This window comes from Fistularia commersonii, chromosome 21 (assembly GCF_037954325.1).
Source record: "Fistularia commersonii isolate RoL2024-O1a breed Wild chromosome 21, RoL_Fcom_v1.0, whole genome shotgun sequence".
NCBI classification, from domain to species: domain Eukaryota; kingdom Metazoa; phylum Chordata; class Actinopteri; order Syngnathiformes; family Fistulariidae; genus Fistularia; species Fistularia commersonii.
Window position 1 is genome coordinate 7,823,018 of NC_141304.1, and position 21,301 is coordinate 7,844,318.

The window sequence follows — 21,301 nt, forward strand, 5'->3', positions numbered from 1 at the left end:
ATCAAGGCAGTGAGGGAAACATATCTGTAGACTTTTGGGATATATTTAAATTAATGGGCTGCATCCATTAAAATATTTTCTCGACCACCAAGGCGGAATGATTTTCAAAGGGATTCTATGAAGAATTTCTATTTTAAATGCCAGCCTGGCATTACTAAGAGATGCTTCCATCTCTATAGAAACCTTAAAAGTTGCAGCTGCCTCGACCCAAAGCTAATGCTGCTTCTTATAATGTGGTGTTTAGTGACCTCTGGGTATAATGTCTCAAACGCTGTAGTGATTTATTTAACCTTTCTTCCTGTCGCAGAGAAACCCTTGATTTTTTCAAATCAATGGTAAAAAAAAAATGTATTCTGACCTCATGTTTTTATATATATATATATATATATACATGTATACATTTGTGAATATAATCTTTTACTGGCAGCAGTGCACTCTATGTCGGACAGGAATTTAAAAAAAAAATCCTCACATGATAGAATTGAATATAGTTCTTCAGACTATCTATTCTAGTAACAACAAACTACGTAAGTGTTTTGGCAGCAGATATTCTATTTCAGATATGATCTTTTTGGAGTTGCAGGGGTTACTTGTTTATAGAAATCCAGCCGAGCGTGCCTTAAAAAGCAAGTTGTAGCTTGTTACTATTGCTCAATTTGATTCTCGCTTCCATCCATTTAAAAGAAAATGTTCATAATGTATTACTACTTTTCCTCGCCGCCTGTGCATTCTATTTGAGACATAGTTCATTGAAGGGATGTCTGACAGAAAGCCAAGTATTGATCTTGAAACATTCTCAACCTGTGCCGCTGCTGTCCCTTATTAAAGTTGAGAATATCTTCCAAGATTTCAGTTGTATGTGTTAACATCACGTGAAGAATCTTTCTCAAATTCATGTCAGATTGCCATTGCTTACTTTAAATCTGATCCAAGAACTGATGCTACAAGCATTATTTTTCTTACAAGTTCGTGGTCCACTATGCAACTTGACACAATGCCTGAAGGACTATTCAGTGAAGGAGACCTCCTGTGTGTGGCTGTTGAAAACTTGAAGCAAACACTATTTGTACTTTCAGCCATTCTGTATTTTTGGTTTGTGCAACTTGAGTTTCACAGATTTCTATTTTTAAAAGCCATATCAAATGTATATCATAATTCAAACAAAGCATTTTATGTCTTACAGCAAGTCTAGAGGGTGTCTTTAAGATCTCTTTTGCTTTCAGCTGGTCAATAATGGTCCCAGTGTGGTTAGCCAAACCACACTGGAGGTGAGATGTCCCCTGAGGGCTCAGGGCCATGAGCTGCTCTACCCTGTGGAGGTGGTCACTGAAGGGCCACTCAGCTGCTCTTCAAAACACACTCTTAATGCACTAAAACTCAAGGTGCGTGCACACACACACATTCACATACACACACACACACACACACAACTGGTTTGGCAGATCAAGCCTGTTACATTCTTACACTGCAGTCTATTTTTGATCGTGGCTGCAGTTTCCACTTGGTAATGACTGTGAATGTCTTACAGCTCCAGTCTCAAACAGCAGACAATCTAGCATCCCTGAAATCCATCACAGAGCATCGTGTCCACAGGAGGGAGGTGTCTGCAGATCTCCTTGCAGAACAAGGAAACCTGGTGAGACAATTGATCCGAGAGACGTATTCATTTTATATATGCCTGAGGAAAAAGTGCTGGTAAACATCGACTTAATACATAAACAACAATAAAAAGTCAGTGGGTAGTACAGAGTATGTAGTGGACATACCAAAAAAGTAGTGCAAATTGTCTCAAAAATTTTCTTTACTCAAAATAAGGTTGAATGCTAATCATGTATTTATTTGTCTTCTTCTTCTCCTTTCGCTTTTCCCTGCAAGGGTCGCCACAGCAAATCAACCCTCTCCATCTAACCCTATTCTCTGTATCCTCCTCTCTCACACCAACAACCTTCATATCCTCTCTCGCTACGTCCATAAAATCTTTTCTTTGGTCTTCCTCGAGAACTCCTGCCTGGCAGCTCCAATTCCAGCATCCGTCTACCAATATATTCACTCTCCCTCTTCTGTACATGACTGAACCATCTCAGTCTGGCTTCTCTGACCTTCTCTCCAAAACATCTAACGTGCTGTTCTTCTGATAGACTCATTCCTGATCCTATCCATCCTGGTCACTCCCAAAGAGAACCTTGGCATCATCATCTCTGTGACCTCTAGCTATTTATTTGTAAAATTGTAAAATACACTTTACTGGCTCAATGGTTAATTCTAGCAGTGTATTTTAGGAGTACTGATGGACCTGCACAAATGACTTAGGCTACACGTCACTCAGCAGCATCAGAAACAGTGCAACAGTGACGATGGTGGAGTCCTAAGGAAACACTTGCAGCTCAGCAGCAGTGTGGCTGTCTTACGTATAAGAGATAATAAATGTTTTGAGATTAAGGATTGAATTGATATAGTTTTGATAAAGAAGTCTGAGTGCCAGAAACAGCAAAAAATTGAAACGCAGATAGCATTTCAAAGGCAACTGGCTCCGCAGCAAACATTTAAACATAATCTATTTCTGCACATTTTTCAAGTCCAAGTAAAAATACCACCAAACTATGAAACTCTCAGATGGGTCATTGCATTATATTTTTTTACTCTAACAGCTCAAATGTGTGGAAAATTTCAACCTCATTGTCATTTCGATGAAGTTTCCTGCGATCCTCGTCAGAGCAGAAATATGTTTATCAAGCTCTGTCTTCATTTGTAACCTGGAGTACATCTGCCAATTCAGAAGCATAAACTGCCAAATAACTAATTTTGGGAGGGTTTACCTTCTATTTCTCAACTTCTTGAGAACATTTGTTCCCCATCAGGTTGGAAGTGTTGACTCCAGCTGTCCCATTAAGACTCCAGGAGCTGTTTGTTTTTCTCCTTTTCTGTCTTCCAAGGCTCTGCATGTGGAAGGGATCATTGTGACAAAAGGTCTGTAGAGCCAGTCGCTCTAAACACACCACAACAGAGGCCCTGCAGTAAAGTCCATGGCTCTCATGTTGGGTGTTTAACCCCACTGGGTTTTTACGAGTGGGTGGCCCTCTCCTCCTCTTCTAGCCTCCCGGAGGGTGGGGGGTTCTCATACACCAAAATGGTTTAATCAAACTGCCGGAAGAGCGAGCCCTGCGCTCTGTGCTTGTAATGGATTTGAATTATAATGAGATTATTTTAGTACGAGAGAGGAAATTGGAATAGATATAATGAGCTCTGGTCAACATATCCTGCTGTTGCTATAATGGTTTGTGAAAGGAAGTTAATTATGTTTTTGATTTACTTGGATGCATATGCGTGTGAAATGCATCATGGACTGCATTCGGCATCTGTTTAAAATGGTGAATCCAACCGCTGCAAAATATTCCCACATTTGTCATATTTTTTGATACTGAATGTTATTCAATCTTTTCTAACTCAAGTGGTTTATCCTTGTTGCATCATGGATCAGGTGTGTGACATCTAGTGACACTGGGACTAGGATTCCCTCTTAGTGTGTCGAAATGTTGTTGAGCAAGACACTGAACCCCTAACAGTGCTGGTTGACGGCAGCCTACTGCTTATGGCTCATCCATGATGGGTTAATTGCAAGGAATGAATTTCCCTATGGGTATTATTAAAGGATAAATTATTATTATGACATCAAGTGTTAAAATTAGAGTTGATCCCTCCATTAGAGAACCTGCTGAAGCCTGCAAAATCATGGACATTTAACAGAATTCTTCAAAGTTTGGAGCTTTAAAAATTTATATTCCCTAATCACTTTTACTTTGTTAGCCAATGATGTCCATAAACAGTGAGGTAAGAATAAATAATTGTTTCCAGTTCTGAATTAATGAGACAAGATCGAAATACCTCTGATTGCAAAATACCACGATTCTAATTTCTTGTAATTACCATGCTTTGCAAGGTCTTTCTGCTAGACTACAATGCTACATGCCTGTTTCCCAAATGGATTTTGTATGAGTCACAGTTCTCCTCCCCTATTTCATTCGTCCTCATCTGTATCCTCTGTTTGCCCTAATTAATTCTACCAGAACATCTGGTGCTTCTTTCGTCATCTGTTCCCTGGTGTAAACAAGAAGACTGTGAACTGATACTCAGATGCATTCACCAAAAAATTAAGTTAGAGGACAAAATTGAAAGTATGTTGAAACAAATAAACAACCAAATAATAAACCCCAGAAATCTTCACTTTTCTTTGTTAACCATTAAAATTGTTGGGGGGACAAAAAATGGAATGATTGATTGTATAAAGATAAAATGTTGTTATTTCATGAGGAACGTTATTTCATAACGAAGGAACAGGATGCTCATTATCTTTTACCAAATAGTATAATAACGCTAATGGTCCTTTAACACCATGCTTTTCTGGTGTGATCAACAACTATGTGAAACCAAACCAAAGAACCTAGTCGAAACAGATGTCTAATGTCTCAGCCTTTATCATGATGAACCTTGGTTCTGTTTGTTGCAGTGAGAAAATGCTTTTCTAATCATACACATTTCTGCAAATCAACATTGTTACGACAATTAGATGGCTAATAGATCCTGCAGCCACGTGAGACAAATGCCAGGAAAATTATCATGTTGATGACACCAGTCAGATGGCATGATAGACCCCGGAGTGTATATTCAGTTGAGAGATGGTTAGTTACTGCGCTCTTTTGTTCCAGTGTGTCCTCACCCAGTTGCCATCTAGACCTTCGAAAATCATAAAGGTCTGATTGGCCTTTCGGATCAATAAAAATTGGGCACATTTAATAATTTGGATCACAACGATTAAGTAATTAAGATATGCCTCTTTGGTCGGTCGTAGTACCATAGCAATAATAAATAATGTAAAATTACTATATAATAAAGCAGTTCATTTTATATAATTGTATTCAAAAAGTAAGCGTTCCAAAAGTCCAAATGTCCTACATCAAATAAACATCCAATGACTAACTAGTCAATGTAAAGTTGAGGCAGACCCACTCGGCTAATGCTGAATTTTAGTAGTTACATTACCCAGAATGATAACAATAAAATGCAAGAAAACAAGATCTTTAATGGAGAGGAGCTTTTCTACTGTTTACCTTTCACCCAATTGCTTTTGCTCCGATGAAAACAGAGTTGTGTTATTATATTTCTACCTAAATGTATTGTAACGCGTCACAAATGTTGGCGTTTATCCATAACTCTTTTTCCTTGGTCCGTAAAATCAGTCTCTTACTGATGCAAATATTTTTTGGACTCTTCCCTGCAGACCTGCTCCTCAGTGGACTGTTGGCTGCTGCGTTGTTCTGTTGGGCTGCTTGAGAGAGGAGCCAGTGTTATTCTGAGTGTTCACTCTAGAGTCTGGGCTGAAACATTCATTGAAGTGAGTATTATTTGATGTAAATGTAACAGTGATCCTCCTACTAGAGGATAAATGTGCTTATACTGCCTTCTAGTGGAGGAATTACGAATCCACAGTTATGTTTGGCATACCGAATAGTCTTACTATTTTATTATAATCCCTGTCTGAAAGTGCACAGATCTGAAGGTTGTCAGCACAAGATGTTAATCAGTTTTGAAGTTGTTCTTGATTCAATTATTGCAAGGATAACTCAATGCAAATTAAATGGAAAGGAGTACAAACAAAAAGTTATTTTTTATATATTTAAGACAAAGATATTTTATGAAGCTGTGACTCAAAATTAAACAGTTAAGAAAGAGATGGGAAGAATGGGAGGCAGCACCAATTACATAATGATATATGTTGACTGAATAAGAGACACAATTCACACAATCTAGTTGGGAATGAAGAAGTAATTGTATTCTGCACATGAAATCTCTGTAAATTGGATCATGGTGCTCAAAAGTGACTCTGGGTTACTCAGTCGCTATTAAATTCCAGCACGGCTCCAGACAGTTCTTTGAACTAAAGAGGCTGTGGATTTCTAATCCTTCAATTGATGAAAAGTTACTGTTAAGCATCAGGAAAACCCATCAATGCTGTGTTTTCCTTGTCTCTTCAATAAGTATTCACATTTCTGAAATATCAACCATCTGGATCTCTTGAGAGGACCTTTGTTCAAAATGACTAAAGGTATTTCAAAGCAGGTCATTTTCAAAATCAATGTTTGTCTTGAATTGTTAGTATCCACAGGTGATAATGACGTATTCCATACTTTTTGCAATGCTGGCTAAAGAGAAAGGGCAACCTGAGTTCCTCTATAAGAAAGCACTAGTGAGTCTCTACGTTGAAGGTTATATGGGACAAAAAAGTCTTCCTATCAGCTTTTCTTATCTTGTCCCTATATCCTATACTACAACTGACTCCCCTTTTGTGTTTAATTCATGTCAATTGTTAATACATTACATTAAAAGTGTTCCTTTAAGCAATTAGATTAAACTATTTTGCTACTCCAAAATCAGTCTTCCGCTGATTGCCATCTGACACTGACCTGCAATGGAAAATAAAGGAATGTTCTAGAGGACAAGATGGATGAGAAATTCTCTTGATGTGAAGCCATTTACTCATTTTAAGGGAAAAAAACTATTCAGTAGACTTTCAAATTCAAAAATATTCATATGGAACAGTTAGAGAAATTGAACATATTAATTTGGTTCCATTCGATTACAGTTAAAGTATGGTTACTATATATCAATAAAGTGTATCTGTTTATCAAAACAACATTCAAAAAAATGTCTGGCTATGCAAGACCTCCCTTTTGCCTTGGACTCAAGAATATTTCTAAACTTATTTCCGGTTTTATATCAAACCCCAAAAGGACGATAATGTTTAAGCTCTTTGAAATGGCTTGAAGGGAACTGCTCGTTATAAGCTGACAAAAATAAACAATATCCAATCCTTTACTTTCCCCAGTTAGCCTTGGCAATTTAGTCTGTTTTTTTTTTCCAACTGCTCATATCTGCAATGCATCAGTTTCGAGGCTGGATAACTAATTGGTATCTTTAGTTGGTTTAGTCGTAGTACACCCAGAGGCATACTCTAAATTTCCCTTTGGACATATTTGATTATTATTACTGAACAGTCTGCAAAAAGCAAATTCTTTCCATTCTACCTTTCAGGCAGTTAGATCAGGGTAAGAATTCTGCTCTTTTAATATACCTCACTATTCGGCCTAGACGGGGTGATGGGTTTTGTGAAGGGAAGAGACTGCGCCAAATGACAGATATTTGCAATACATCAATTTGCCAAAACATGTATTCAAAAAATCATTATGATAAAGCGAAATGGCATCAAGTACGGTTAATATTTTCTTCACGCACTGAATGTTACGAATGGCTTATACAGTTGAGACGTCATAGGGGATCTATTTAGTCAGAGAGTCTTAAAAACTACCTAATGCAGTACACAAGCCGTATTCAAGCTCCTTTTGGTAGTGTTCAGGGACATAATAGAAACAAACACGCACACAAACAGAACAGTGAATTTCTAATCTAAATTGCCAGACACTTTCAACTGAAACAACTTCTTATTACTGAAACACCATTAAAGATAATTTTGTTCTTCTCTATTTGATTTGGAAAAAATGAGCAAGTAGATGCTCTTGCTTTTCACCATGATCGTCTGTATCATAATCATCTGTTTTACATTCAAAAATGAAAAGCAATTGAACGATATACTTATGTTTAACATTTGAAGGCAAAAGGATTAAATGTGATACCAGGTTGATGTAAAAATATTTTCAATTGTTTATATGTTTTTGCATAGAGAGCCTACAAGCACTATGCTCTGGAGTGTTCCGTTCACTTCTCGGTGGACAAGATGCCCTATTCTATTCCTCTCAAATTCAAGCCATCTGGATCCAAAAAGGTACTTTTTGTATTGTTTCTCTACCAAAGCCTGCAAGTATTAACGTGTGCGTGCTCATTTGACTGCTGTGATTTGCTTCCAGGTGGTGACGCCCCTGATGTGGACCAAACCAGACAGTTTGTACTCTGTTCCAGTCTGGATCATCATAGTAGCTGTTCTAGCTGGACTGCTGTTACTCGCACTGCTCATATATCTACTGTACAAGGTAATGTGCTTTTACATAAAAGTATTTTTTTTATTCCTCAGATTTTATATTATTTTTGGTGACCTATTCTGCTGTCATTTTGCCCTGCAAATTACCTGAAAGTGAAGACATTTTTTTTTTTAAATTTCTTTTGTTATTCAGTAATTTTTAACAACGTTAATCTGCCAAAAGTAGTGATGAAACTTTGTGAAAGAACAAAGATGTTTTTAAATTTGTGTGCTGAAGTCATTTATTCTTTGCTGCTGACAGTTGTAAGAAATCTGATGTTTAGTTTCTACATTTGTGCATATTGATACATGTACTACATTAACACTTGTCCCATATTGTCCCTTCTCTGTTTAACACAGTATTTTTTTTTTTGTTAAGCAGCATTTTACGACAATCCATACTATGCATTGCAAACAAGAAAAGACTACTTTGGATACATATCAGTCATTTCTTTAGATGTAAAGTCTCGGTTTTGTGTTGGGCTTATTCATATCATCTTTTTTCCTCTAGATGGGCTTCTTCAAAAGGTCAGATCCATATGGTACAACTATGGAGAAGGCCCAGCTGAAGCCCCAGGCATCTTCTGAAGCCTAGATCCAAGACGGAGCCTGCCCTGCAGCGATTCCATAAAACTGGAATTATCATCACATTCCTGAATGAATTAGGAAACTTGCAAATGCAAAACAGCAACCCCATTTCTGAAAAGATGATTATGGGTGCTGTATCACTGGAACACATCATATCTAGTGCTGCACTAAAATGAAAAAGCAGGAAAGACTGTGCAGGCCATGCAGTTGATTATGCACTGCCATTGTGGACATTAATTTATATAGTCAGAACACAATTAAATGAAGCTTTTTTTCAAGAGAGCATCATGGACCTCTTTTTTTGAGGTCCATGCGTAAGGTGTTTCTTTCAAAAAACTGCCTCTTGCTCAGTGACTTTTCTCTTTCTTTGTGTGCTTTGCGTAATGCATAATACTCATGCATTACTGCAGTCAGTAAAGGAGTCAGTGGTTAATATCTGACAAAGACTACTTCAGATTTACTAGGTAACTGTTATACACATAACAAACAATGAAAATGTATGGACTAAAGCTCAACAAAACCAAGGCCACTGTTAAAATACCGGTCATAGTTGTTATGTATTAATAACGATAATTTGTAATTCTAATGTGAGCAGGTGAGTACCTCTAATGGCATTATTGGCTAAGGAGAAAGAATATGTGCATTGTGACATCTTAACCATTTGAAGCAGAAATAAATACCAAGGTCATGGTGTCAATAAGCAAATGCGCGCAAGATTCGGTCAGCTAGCAATGTGTATGAAACATAAGCCCACACTGAAGCCAGCTCAGTGCAAGAGGTAATCGATGGACTGACCAACCTTCTTTGTAAGGGAAATGATCTCCCCAGAAATAATTTATTTTTGCTACATGTTGAGACCATGTAAATCAAAACTACACACCAACCTTGCATATGACAGTGAACACTGAACTGCCAATTTCCAAATTTTGTTCTCCAAAATCACATGTTCAAAAATTAGAAGACATATAATGAAAGAAAGGTTTACGTGTTTAATCTTTAAGGGCATATATACAAGGAAAGGAAAAAATAAGTTACTAATCAGCCAAGGAGAGAAATACACAACTGTCTTCCAACTGAAGACAAATGCATGATCTCATAAAATCCATCTCAGCTGATCAAGGTATGTCCCTTGAGCAATACTATAAACATACAGCACACAGATTCCAAGAATACCATGCTGCGATGTTTAGACATTTTGAAAATGTCATTTTGTTTTTACGTTCGATCCACAAACTTTACCTACAGGATCTGGAATATTCAGTAAAGGCCACTGAAAAAACACGAAAAGCTTCAAAGGATAATTCCATGTGTGATTATACAGTGTAAGGCTAATTCTGAGCTAAAAACAAGTCTTTAGTTTGTGGATTGAACACCAATGAAACTATGCACATTGCTTTTGTTTTTGTCACAAAAAAAAGTTTCTTACACTGTTATCTTAAAATAGTGCCTTCAGTCCTTCTGATTACAAAAAACCAACCTTACCATTGTGTATCTGAGACCAGCATTAGTGACACAATACTAATTTGTCCAGAGTGGATGCTTACACATACATGCTTACAGTGTTTATCAGCTGCAAAGCATTTTCACAGTTTCCCAGCTGGTGCTTGTCCTCTACACATATATCATTATTTACATGGATGATGGGATGTTGTGTTTGTTCTATTCTGATGGGTGTCTAATTTTTGTGAATCAAGCTAACTCGTGCTTAGTTTTCACCTCGGGGTATGACACAGGTTGTAAAAAAAAAAAGAAAAAAGAATTTCAAACCGAGTTACTTTCCGCTGGCGGAAATTCAATAAATCTGAATTGATGGCAAATATTTCCATTGTTAAAATGTCCAGCAGGCATTTGCAGCCCGTCATGGTAATCCTGTACACATTTCAAAATGTTCAAACAAGTATTATATATTTTTTAACAGCTAGACATCCTGCACATCTTGAACACTTGTATCAAGCTAGAATGAGCGACAAAAGACACTAAAGCTTTAGTATTCCCCACAATTTTAAATGTTTTTTATATTGAATGGATTTTTTGTAAGAGTCACAAACTTTACTGGTTAAGACTGTTTTTAGTTTCTTATGAGATTGATTCTACTGGTCAAGCCAGGAAACCAAAGATGGGATTACTTATTCATTTAGTAACCACCCAAAGGTTTTAGCTTTAGTAGGTCTGGAGATATTTCCCACTCAGCTTTTGTCATGGAAATAAGCATAACATGGCCTCCAAGCCATGTTTTGCAATTCCAGTGTTCGCTGTTTCTTGGAAGTTCTGGTCCCATTTATCTTTGAATGTTGTACTGTATAGTCTGCGAGACAATCCTGATCAAACTGCAGTGTTAGACTTGAATCATTCCTCTCCCATATTGGGAGGTGTTTTGTGTATACTGTAATGTTTGTTATGTATTCATTGTGTTATGAACCATTGGTGTTGTGCCCCAGAATAAAGCCTAATTTTGTATACCCACCCACAAATGTTGCATGTCATGCTAGCGTATATGACTGTGTCTGTGTGTGCACAATGTAAAAAATCTATTGTATGCTTCCATGTGTGCTTTCAAAAGGAGACTCCAAAAATTTTACTGGCAACAAAATGATATGCCATTTCAGCCCGGCCGTGTCTGTGATAGAGGAAAAAATAGAATGTAATTTTATCCAGCGCAGGGACTCGCACACAATACTAAATTGATGTTCATCCCTCCTTTATGAACAGCACTGGCTTCCAAAGTTGTCTAGATTCTCTAACACCACTGGCCTTTAGACGTATCCATTTTTTTTCTAGATGCGTCGCCATGCACAGTACAAGCCAAACATTCATGTGATGCAAAACCAAATCAGTTTTATTCATATCATCAATCCTGTCAAGAAATATGTCATCATGACAATTAAAAGAAAGTTCCTGAATTTTCCATCTTTTATTTTTATACCTGGCACACAGCTGGTGTAACCATGCATAGAAAATAATACATAGCGGTACATGTGCTGACATAAATGCTGAGTCTGTGCATGTGTCTTTCTGCTGAGTTCCACTGGCTGTGCTTCCTAGTGTACGCTTCTCTGCTCCTCCTCTTTTTGTTGAAGGAGGTGTGTATGCCAGGAGATAAAAGCTCTGCTGTCACATGGGTGTTACAGTGCAGAAATAGCTCAAGCACCGGTCTCAGAAATACAGACGAAAAGAGAGGATTCCCTGGACTGTAAGTAACCCTGTGCCAGGTTTGTAAACAGAGAAAACTAAGACTGAATACAAAGAGAATAATTCATTTAATTCGGAGCAATATTATTTGCATATTTTTTTGCTTTATGACTTCTGAGGTGAGGTATGACTCGGGTGTTTGTATTTATATGGCTTTGAGAAAAAAGATTTTTATGCAGAATCTATTAGTTTTACTTCAGATAAAGGATTTTTCAAGTGTCAGTACATAGGTTTCAAAAACTAAACTAAACATCCGAAAGAAGGATATTTTGATTATCAATCATGCGTCAAACCACTATATCAGACAAAATCCTAGATTGTTTTTCTGCTGACTGATGTCTTCTTTCTGTCTGATGACTGGCTTATCTCTGTGATGCATCCCATTCATCATGATGTAAAGGTGGCTTCTGCTGCAACTGTTGAGTCAGTGAGTGCAGTGAGTCAGCAGATGGGGTATTAGTGTTTGGGTTTAGAATTTATATGATGACCTCATCAGTTTGGGCACTTCAGTTCCTCTTCAGTGTGCAATTGTATTTATTTGGGGAAATGATTGTTCAGATCAACATGGAATGATTGTCCATACTAAAAATCTAAATAAAATCAGGTATTAGAAATCAGATGCTAGCCTACATAGAAAGGCCATGATTGTGCAGTGATTTTGTTTGCCTGTGCACACTGTGGTGTTTACAATAGCAATGTATGATAGCAATTTTTAATGCAGATGAACCTGTTCCAGGCTGGTCAAATCACCTGCAGCCAGAGCTGCAAATAACAGACTTGTTTTTCCAATTCAACCTTCAAGTTAAAACATCAAGAAATTGTAAATGAGATACTCTTCAAAACCTTATTAAAAAAAAATCCTAATGTTTTTTTCCTCATTAATGAATTGGTCTGTAATGTGTAACATGTGTCTAAATAATGAATACAAAATATCTAAATAAAGAATAATAATTTTACACAGATTTAGGAGTAATCAGTAATTGGATAGATTGTTCAGAAAATTGATCAAGATGTTAAAAGGATAACACACTCGGGATTGCAATTTAGGATTAGTACATGAAGTAACAAATCATACATTAAGTATTAAACAGTATGAAGACATAGTCTGACAATGACGGTCTATACTTTGAAAAGCATTTACAAAAGTAATTCAAAGGTTTGTAAAGCCATGATAACTTTCTTAACATAATTTCCTCAAGTGGAAAAATAAAAACATAAATTGGAACTAGATTTTTACAAATGGTTTAACAATGTTTTGTCATACAAGTGTTACCTCAAGTGTTACCAGTTTTTTCCACATCCAGGCGCTCCAGCTTGACGTGTTAACATGGACCGGAACTTGCTTAAGAATCCCAATGGTGAAGGTAAGGTAATTATTTTCCACTAACAGATCTTCCATTGATCACTTTTCTTTTTCTATTATCAAATATGAACAAATTATCATCACCTTGATGTTAATTTAGGCCGTCAAAGAGTCTAACTGTTTACTGTCATGCAGAATAAGGAAACATGTTTGGGGCTTTGCAGTGAGTGCCCTATAGAATAACAATGTATTAGTAAATAGAAGAGACATAGGTAATTAGTAATGACATCATAAAAATAAATACATAAAAGCACCTTAAAGGGCAGTGAACAGAAGATGCAGTGGAACTATAGAATGTAAACTTTGAAATTCATCATGCACTAATTAAAAATTAAATAGAGAGTATGAGTTCAAAGACAAAATGATGAAGTGCAGGAGGTCGTTGAATATTCTGTTCATATCTGTTTGATGATTTTTTCCAAGGTACAATTGGACTGGTGAATAATAATGATAGTATTACTATTAATACTATTATTATACTATACTATATATACCAACCTAATGATCTTCTTCTCCTCAGCTTTTTCCTTCAGGGGTCACCACAGCGAATCAACCTTCTCCATCTAACCCCATTCTCTGTATTCTCCTCTCTCACAATAACTATCTCCATATCCTATCTCGCAACATCTATAAATCTTCTCTTCCTGTAGACCTCCTGCCTGGCAGCTCCAATTCCAGCATCCGTCTACCAATATCTTCACTATCCCTTTTCTGTACATGACCCAACCATCTCAGTCCGGCTTCTCTGAGCTTCTCTCCAAAACATCTAACGTGCTGGTCCCCTGATAGACTCATTCCTGATCCTATCCATCCTGGTCACTCCCAAAGAGAACCTTAGCATCTTCATCTCTGCCTCCTGTCTTTTCGTCATTGGAACTCTTTCTAGGCCATACAGCATCGCTGGTCTCACCACTGTCTTGTACACCTTTACTTTCATTCTGGGTGATAGTCTTCTTTCGCATAGTACCCCGTAGGGGTACTACTTCATAGGTGGGTACTACCCCTACCCACCTCTTTTCCACACCCTCTGTTGCTCTGGACTGTTCACCCCAAGTACCTGAAATCCTTCAACTTCTTTCTCTCCGCTCCCTGTAGCCTCACCGTTCCACCCAAGTTCCTCTTATTCACACACATATACTCTGGACTTGCTGCGACTAACTCATTCCTCTCCTTTCCAGCACATACCCTCACCTCTCTAGATTTTCCTCAACCTGTTCTCTGCTCTCACTACAGATCACAATGTCATCTGCAAACATCATGGTCCATGAAGATTCCTGTCTAACCTCATCTGTTAGCCTGTCCATCACCACTGATAATAATCACAATTATGAGTATAATAATAATAATAATCCTAATACTAATAATAATGAAAACAATAATAATAATAAGAATAACAATCATGATAATACTAACAGGAGTATATAATATGACTTTGCATCTCCTTTCCAGAGCAACTGGAATTTTGGGAGTTGACAGAAAATGGTGGAAACCAATGGAAGGTCGAGGACATGCCAGGAGACTGCGGCTATGAATTTCTCAACACGGATGTGACTAAATACTTTGCAACTTCCTTTGAGTAGGTGTTTATTGCTGTGGACATGCAAATACACAAATACCTTGGTAGACATTTAAAACTTGCAATTTCATATTTAAGTAGGTGAGCTTTTTTGTAATTGTTCTAGACTGTGTTTGAAGCGGCAGGTGATTGATTTGTTGGAGGAGGGTTTCACCCAAGAGCAGCTGGATCAGCAGCCAGTTGTCATGGTGGAAGACTGGTGAGATGGAGATGGACAGTTGAACAACACTTGCAATCTGACTAGCTGACTTTAATTTGTGACAAGTGGGTCGGTCGTCTTGCAGGTATTGCGGAAGGCAGGACTGTGGCTGTACCTACCAACTGACAGTGTGCCTGCTTGATGAGAATCAGGAAGTAATAAAAGATTTCAAACCTTCACCAGTGACTCTGGATCCCGAATCCGGTGACTGTTCATGGAAGCAGGTAAGCAGAGATCAAGTGAAGACCAGAGATGACTCAGTTCACCTTGTCCTCTGATGAATCAATGATAGATGGTAACTCGAGTTCTTACTACTGGTTTTGAATTCCTCAGTCAACCTCTTTCAGTCTCTAATGTCAATATAGATGTATTCACTTTTTCATATTAGTATTGTTTTTTCTGGTACTGCACAAGATAACTAGTGGGATTTTTTAAAATTTACAACACATGGGATGTATTGTTCACGAAAAGGTGAAGTGAGGATTCACATCTTTCACTTCTGCTGATTTAGGTGAAACATGTTCAACCACGATAAACTCCTGGAGATTCATAGCAAAAGTGTTAATCTTTTTTTTTTCTTAAGATGAACAGTGAAAGATACCTCATATGAAAATAAAAAACTACACTGTCTTTCCCTCTGAACTCTAGCTCATCCATAAATTCCAAGACTATGGCCCTGGTCTGCGATTCATCTCCTTTGAACATGGAGGGCAAGACACAAAGTACTGGAATGGGTGGTACGGAGTGCGGGTCACTGGGAGCTCTGTTACTGTGGAAGTCTAATCCCAGAAGAAAAAAAAATGAAGGGGATAAGTAATATATTTATAAAGGACAATAAAAGGCCGTGCCTTACAGTTTCCACCCCTATGCTGAAAATAAATGGCAGTTCATGCTGTGAAACGCAATACTGTGATGAAATTTGTAAGACTACAGAGCGTTACTATGTTAGAAAATGTCACTTAATAAACCCAAGATCCTAAAATGCTTGAAAGCAACAGTTTGTAATGAACACACACACACACACACACACACACACACACACACACACACACACACACACCAAAAGAATGACAACAGTGAAATGACTGTCACAGAAATTGCTATTTTTTTTCAAGGTAAAACATTGATTGACAGCTCAAATTGTAACTCAAAGATTGCAAATAGAATTCTGTGATTTTTGAAAACTGTTGAATGGAGTGAGTTTCAAACATCACCTCATTAAATGACAGTCTAACTTATTGAGTTTTATCTATTTGAAAATCTAGCCAACTTAAACACTATCTAAAACACTGATCTTTTTTCCCCCCCATCCAGAGCATTATAGAAGGTATGGATTGTGCAATTTTCTCCTGACATGCAGGATTGGATTAAACCAAATTATATTGTAAACAAAACAAAACAAAAAAAAAAGAGGACACAAATGCAACATTGGGAACAAGTTGTATTTGACAATATAAAACTGAATACAACAGCACTTCATGTACAGGATTCGTCAACTGCTTGAGGGTCAATGTGACCTAGCTGTGGTGCTGTGGCAGCTTCAGTGACGAATATAATTTATTGCACCATGTTACCGTCCCTTCAGTGTTTGAGCTCCTTTCCTACAGAAATGCTACATGATTTGCAGTATTTCTGGAGATTTACAATGTCTTAATTAAACATCACTACTTACGGCAGTAAATGATAAAACACAGGACATTTCCAACATGAACCTCTATTTTGTGGTAGAAGCATTTTGTGGTAGAAGCACAGTTCTTTCAATGTGATTACAGCAGCCCTATAATACTCAAGATTCAATTGGGATATGTTTCCTTTTAAAAACGTTAAGTGTTATTTGCATCTTTAAAGAAGCCCAGAGAATGGAGTTGTAACACTAAACTCTTTGTTTGGCGTGAAATTATATACTCAGCATGAAAACTAAGGGAGATATTGCAGTTTTGTTTTTTTCTGCCTATAAATTTAACCATTAAAATCAATTTTCTTCATTGTTTTACAATTGTTCATTGTATAATACAAAATCAAAAAAATGTATTTGATTAAATAAAAAGCAATTCTTTGTCACAATACATAATTATGTATTATTTGAACCAATCTGACATTAATGTTAAATTAAATTTCAATGATTTTCCTGTGATTTACATTTTTCTGGTTATTTTTCAATAATGTCAGGACAATTGAGATCAACTAATACTGTGTTTATTTCCTATGTATTTTACATGGATTACATGGATCCGTAAGCACTCAGGGGCTTTTCACAGGCAATTCTGAAGTAATGGGCACATTCAAATGAAGATCTGTGGGAATGGCCATTATTTACTGGTTAAAAATTTGCCTTGTGTAGCTTTACATGCATCCCAAGTGGAAAGGAGATTGTCATTCTGTCAGAAATTTAGAAAATTATTGCTTCATCTTCAGTTATTTTGCTAATCCTATAAAATGCATGAAAGTTATATTCCCAGTAGGACGTATACCAGAGCACACAAGCTCATTCTGTCGAAAATACTGATGGCCAAGCAAATGTCTGACCTGACCTGATGCGGGGGAAACACTGAAATTTGCGCAAATGTTCCTTCAAATGCTTTTTGGTAAAAATTCAAAAAGCAGCATATGGTGCAAATACCTGACGGCATAAATTAAAGGTCCGCGTCTACCAGGAAGATGGAGGCAGATTATGGGCAACACAGTCACTCTCCTTGGGACTGCATTTGTTTACAAAAGGTCTCAAACTGCTGCTGCTCCAACTCTGTCATCACCTTGTTCAATGCATAGATCTGTAAGAAATTTAAAGACTGACTGATGAATCTGCCGGGTTGAAAAAAAAAATCAACAAACATTTGAAATACATAGCTAAAATAAATAATGTATGACTCTATGCTGTGACTATGATTTCATTATCAGTTACCTCTGCTCTCTGTCGTTGTTTTAGCTCTTGCTGAGCAGTTCTCTGCCTGGCTCGGTCTCCTCTGGTCGGTGTAGAGTTTAACTTCGGCTTGTCTTTACGGCAGGCGGGCTCCATGGTGACAGGTCTACTGTAAATCGACCAAAAAGCTTCAAGGCATGATTTTTTTTTCATTTTACAAACTTAAGCTATTATTTAATTTGGAAAACATCCACCAGAAAGACAGCGTTCACACATTTCTATTAAAAAAGCTAAATGCATATTACAAACCGCAAACGTTAGACGTCCACTTACAAACCTAGCTAATGTTAGCCGGTTAGCATTTGAGTATTTAATGATTGAAGTTCCAAAACCCAGTAATGCGTTTGCGTTCACACTGTAGCACACCTACTTGTGTTAATCCTAAGATGTTGTCACTGTTGCTTTGTGAAATTCTGCGTAGTAAGTAAGGTATTTCGGTAGTAGCAAAACAAGCAAGCGAGAAAAACACAGCTTGTCTTCGTGTGTCACCAACAAACAAGTTCGACCTTCTCAGGGAAACAACTGTTCAGTGGTTCCGGTAGTATCGTGTGTGTGTGTGTGTGTGTGCGCGCGTGCGTGCGTGCCCAAGTAAAAGCTCCCCAAACATTTTTTTTTCAATTAAATTATTTCACTCAATGTTATGGATGCCATGTCTTGCATCCCGATTCTTGCAGAATCTTCATTTGAGAAACTCCCTTGAGTTCTCTCCACATGTTAAACAGTTTTTAGAGACTTTTTTTTTCTTAAAAATTTACATTCAAAGATAAGACAGTCACAACATCTACAGCTCATGATGTCCTGTGAGGTAGGTTTTTGGCAATGATAATGAAACTGACTTAACTTTAATGCATTTAACACTATCACTTGCGTTTTTGAGTGAAACTGTGAACACTCCTTTCCACTGGCATTTCTGTGTCTTCTAGTATAGTTTGTTTTCATGTTTCATATTTTTTCAAGTATCTGCATTATTTGTTAAAAAAGAACAAGTGTTGTGGTTCTATGTTTATGCTGACTCAAGTGAAGACAAATCAATGTTATTTATAGAGCCCAGACTCAAATGCGTAGGTTGATTTTCAGACCCTGATAATCTTTAAATGGTGATCTATAAAAATGTATCTTCCCTTTGCTTGAGAAATTACTGAAAGCAGAGCCTCACATGATGGATTTCTATCCCAGAAAGGATACTTTAGCAATAGACATCAGTGACATACCAACAGACTTAATATATAAGACAAGAACCCAGTGCATTTCACTTAACAATACAAGATAGATTCGGACAAGGTTACACATCAAGTACTACCACAAGGGCCCTGATCCAAGATTGTCTGCTTGATGGTACTGGCTAACTTTTCTGGGTTTGTGCTGTTGTAAAATGTGTGGAGCCTTTTAAAAGGATCCTTATATATAAGCTGCATAACAGTCCCTTAGTCACAGAGACAAAATTAGTCAGCAGTCCTCAACCTCTTTTGTACCACAGACTGCTTTCATGTAAGACAACATTTTCAGATCCTCCAAGGTGTGGATGAAGTGAAGAAATTATTAAATAAAATTATGCAAATGGGATGAAAACAATTCCAAAGAGAAATATAACATGAAAAGAGAATGAAAAATACAACTCGTCATAATGCTGAACGACTTGGAGCCCTGAACTATTATTATTACCAATATTTTTTATCTACTTTTTTTAGCGAGCAGTTGGCTTAATTCTAAAGGTCACATGTGATGTGTCTGAGACAAGCATCTTGACATGTCAAGAGGCACAGATGGATGTAATTGGGAACAAATCTTATCATTATTCAAAATTAAATATCTTTCACACATATTACTAGATGAAAAACATAAACAAAAACCAAACAAAAATAGCATTACCTATTTCTTCTGTGTGGCCTAATACTAAATAATCCAAATACTGGTACCAGTCTGGAGCACAGTGGTTCGGGACCTCAGCAGTAAGGGACGAATCACCTGATCTCAAGGCAAACATCGATAATTGAGAGAAAAATCAGAGTGACAAAGGGAGAGAGGAAGTAAGAGATACAGTATCAGGGGGGTGGAAGTTTGACAAAAAACGGTATTGAAAGAGAGAACAAATGACAATGGAGATGTTGCCTATTTCAGATATATTTACCAGTGTCACCTTGGTCAGTATGACCATAATAGATGATTGTTCTTGTAAAGTTAGAATACTTATTAGGACTAGGGAGATCCTATCATAAAGATGCTTATACAAGATTATTAGAGACTTGTTGTAATCTTGTTGTAACTGGACCTGCTCAAATTTTGAAAAACATTTAAGTTCTTATCTCAACTTCTTAAGTAGAAATGAAAGAATACATATATATTTACAGTTTTTTTTTTATTTATGAAGCACCATTTTACTAAAAGCCAAAATAATCCTTTTAATGTGATAATTATAAATTCAATAACTAAACATGGCTAACTGTGGAAATATTTTGTGTAAATGCTTAAAAGCCCTGATCATATGAACTTTAGTTGGTGGTTCAACACTTGGTCACATTTGACCAGAAGATGTCACCCTACTACCCATTAAAGTTTCTGCAAGTGCAGTAATGTGTCTGTTTGATTTGAGTGGCTGACATGAATCCAGAGAATTGACAACCCCCCACCAAGACAAACCCCAGCAAAACAAACTCAAAAATACAAGGATATTAAATGGTTGTTGTGTATAATAATTATACAGAATTGCTTTAAATGTGCACTTAAACCCTTGACTTAAATGTTCAGCCATTCAGCTGACCTTATTTTTGTTGTTATAGCACTGAGAATTGGACTTGTATGGGTGCTGATCAGAGGAAAGAACACTGCACTAACCAGGTAAGATTATTTTCTATTTTGTTGAAGGTTGTAGTCAAACGTAGCCTGTGTAGCTAATTTTTGTTCTGAAAAATTGCCAGAAAGAGTCTTTTTACCTTCTGGCTGGGTGACGATTCAGAAGCAAATTCACTTAAGTTCCTTACTAAGTTTTTTAACAGTTCTCAGTGAAACTGTGAGGAACTGAACTGTTCAGCAGATTCTCTCCAACACATACACACACACACACACACACACACACACGCACACACACACACACGCACACACACACGCACACACACACACACACGCACACACACACACACACACACACACACACACACACACACACACATCCCTTATAAATGTCTTTGCACTCAGCACCTCTGTAACAACACTAATTTATTCTTCTCCTTGAAAATGTATTCATACTACAGACAATGCAATGGAGAAAATATAATCTGTTCTTCATCTGGGATTCAGTGACACTTGTCACCTATAGTTCTATGAAAGGCATGGAAATACAGTTAATAGAGTTTATGATGCAGGCTTGGATATCATCTCATGTAAAAGTAGAGATGATTATTTGGCCTTTCTGATTCTGTCTATAAGATTGTCTTCTGTTGAAA

General features: G+C 37.1%; 3 protein-coding genes across 4 annotated transcripts in view; 2 read left to right on the forward strand and 1 right to left on the reverse strand.

The window, feature by feature from the left end:
- Positions 1–11,085, forward strand: part of LOC147222200 (integrin alpha-5-like) — a 46,731-nt gene extending 35,646 nt beyond the window's left edge. Inside the window, exons 25-30 of the mRNA XM_086169050.1 lie at positions 1,224–1,382; positions 1,529–1,636; positions 5,276–5,389; positions 7,733–7,834; positions 7,917–8,039; positions 8,538–11,085. Of these exons, the coding sequence (XP_086025176.1) occupies positions 1,224–1,382; positions 1,529–1,636; positions 5,276–5,389; positions 7,733–7,834; positions 7,917–8,039; positions 8,538–8,621 (690 nt within the window). The 3' untranslated portion in view covers positions 8,622–11,085. The remainder of the gene's footprint in view (positions 1–1,223; positions 1,383–1,528; positions 1,637–5,275; positions 5,390–7,732; positions 7,835–7,916; positions 8,040–8,537) is intronic.
- A 597-nt stretch (positions 11,086–11,682) lies between these two features.
- Positions 11,683–15,998, forward strand: fbxo2 (F-box protein 2). Its single transcript, XM_086168922.1, has 6 exons — positions 11,683–11,804; positions 13,108–13,167; positions 14,616–14,742; positions 14,849–14,941; positions 15,027–15,165; positions 15,590–15,998. Exons 2-6 carry the CDS (start codon positions 13,131–13,133, stop codon positions 15,722–15,724), a joined length of 531 nt encoding a protein of 176 aa, XP_086025048.1. The 5' UTR covers positions 11,683–11,804; positions 13,108–13,130; the 3' UTR covers positions 15,725–15,998.
- A 153-nt stretch (positions 15,999–16,151) lies between these two features.
- On the reverse strand, positions 16,152–18,361 carry svbp (small vasohibin binding protein). 2 transcript variants are annotated; one of them, XM_086168923.1, is made up of 3 exons: positions 18,232–18,361; positions 17,844–17,970; positions 16,152–17,712 (listed from the first exon to the last, which is right to left on the reverse strand). In XM_086168923.1, exons 2-3 carry the CDS (start codon positions 17,955–17,957, stop codon positions 17,626–17,628), a joined length of 201 nt encoding a protein of 66 aa, XP_086025049.1. In that variant the 5' UTR covers positions 17,958–17,970; positions 18,232–18,361; the 3' UTR covers positions 16,152–17,625. The 2 variants fall into 2 exon arrangements, with proteins under 2 accessions (XP_086025049.1, XP_086025050.1); XM_086168924.1 differs by having other exon boundaries at positions 18,228–18,279.
- Between the last annotated feature and the right edge of the window lie 2,940 nt (positions 18,362–21,301).

Bases quoted from the DNA above. Each gene is read 5' to 3' on its own strand.
- svbp (XM_086168923.1), bottom strand. From the start codon at position 17,957: ATGGAGCCCGCCTGCCGTAAAGACAAGCCGAAGTTAAACTCTACACCG. The intron at 17,713-17,843 runs GTAACTGATAAT...AATTTCTTACAG, and splicing joins AACAACGACAGAGAGCAGAG to ATCTATGCATTGAACAAGGT.
- fbxo2 (XM_086168922.1), top strand. From the start codon at position 13,131: ATGGACCGGAACTTGCTTAAGAATCCCAATGGTGAAG. The intron at 14,743-14,848 runs GTAGGTGTTTAT...TAATTGTTCTAG, and splicing joins TACTTTGCAACTTCCTTTGA to ACTGTGTTTGAAGCGGCAGG. The intron at 14,942-15,026 runs GTGAGATGGAGA...GTCGTCTTGCAG, and splicing joins GTTGTCATGGTGGAAGACTG to GTATTGCGGAAGGCAGGACT.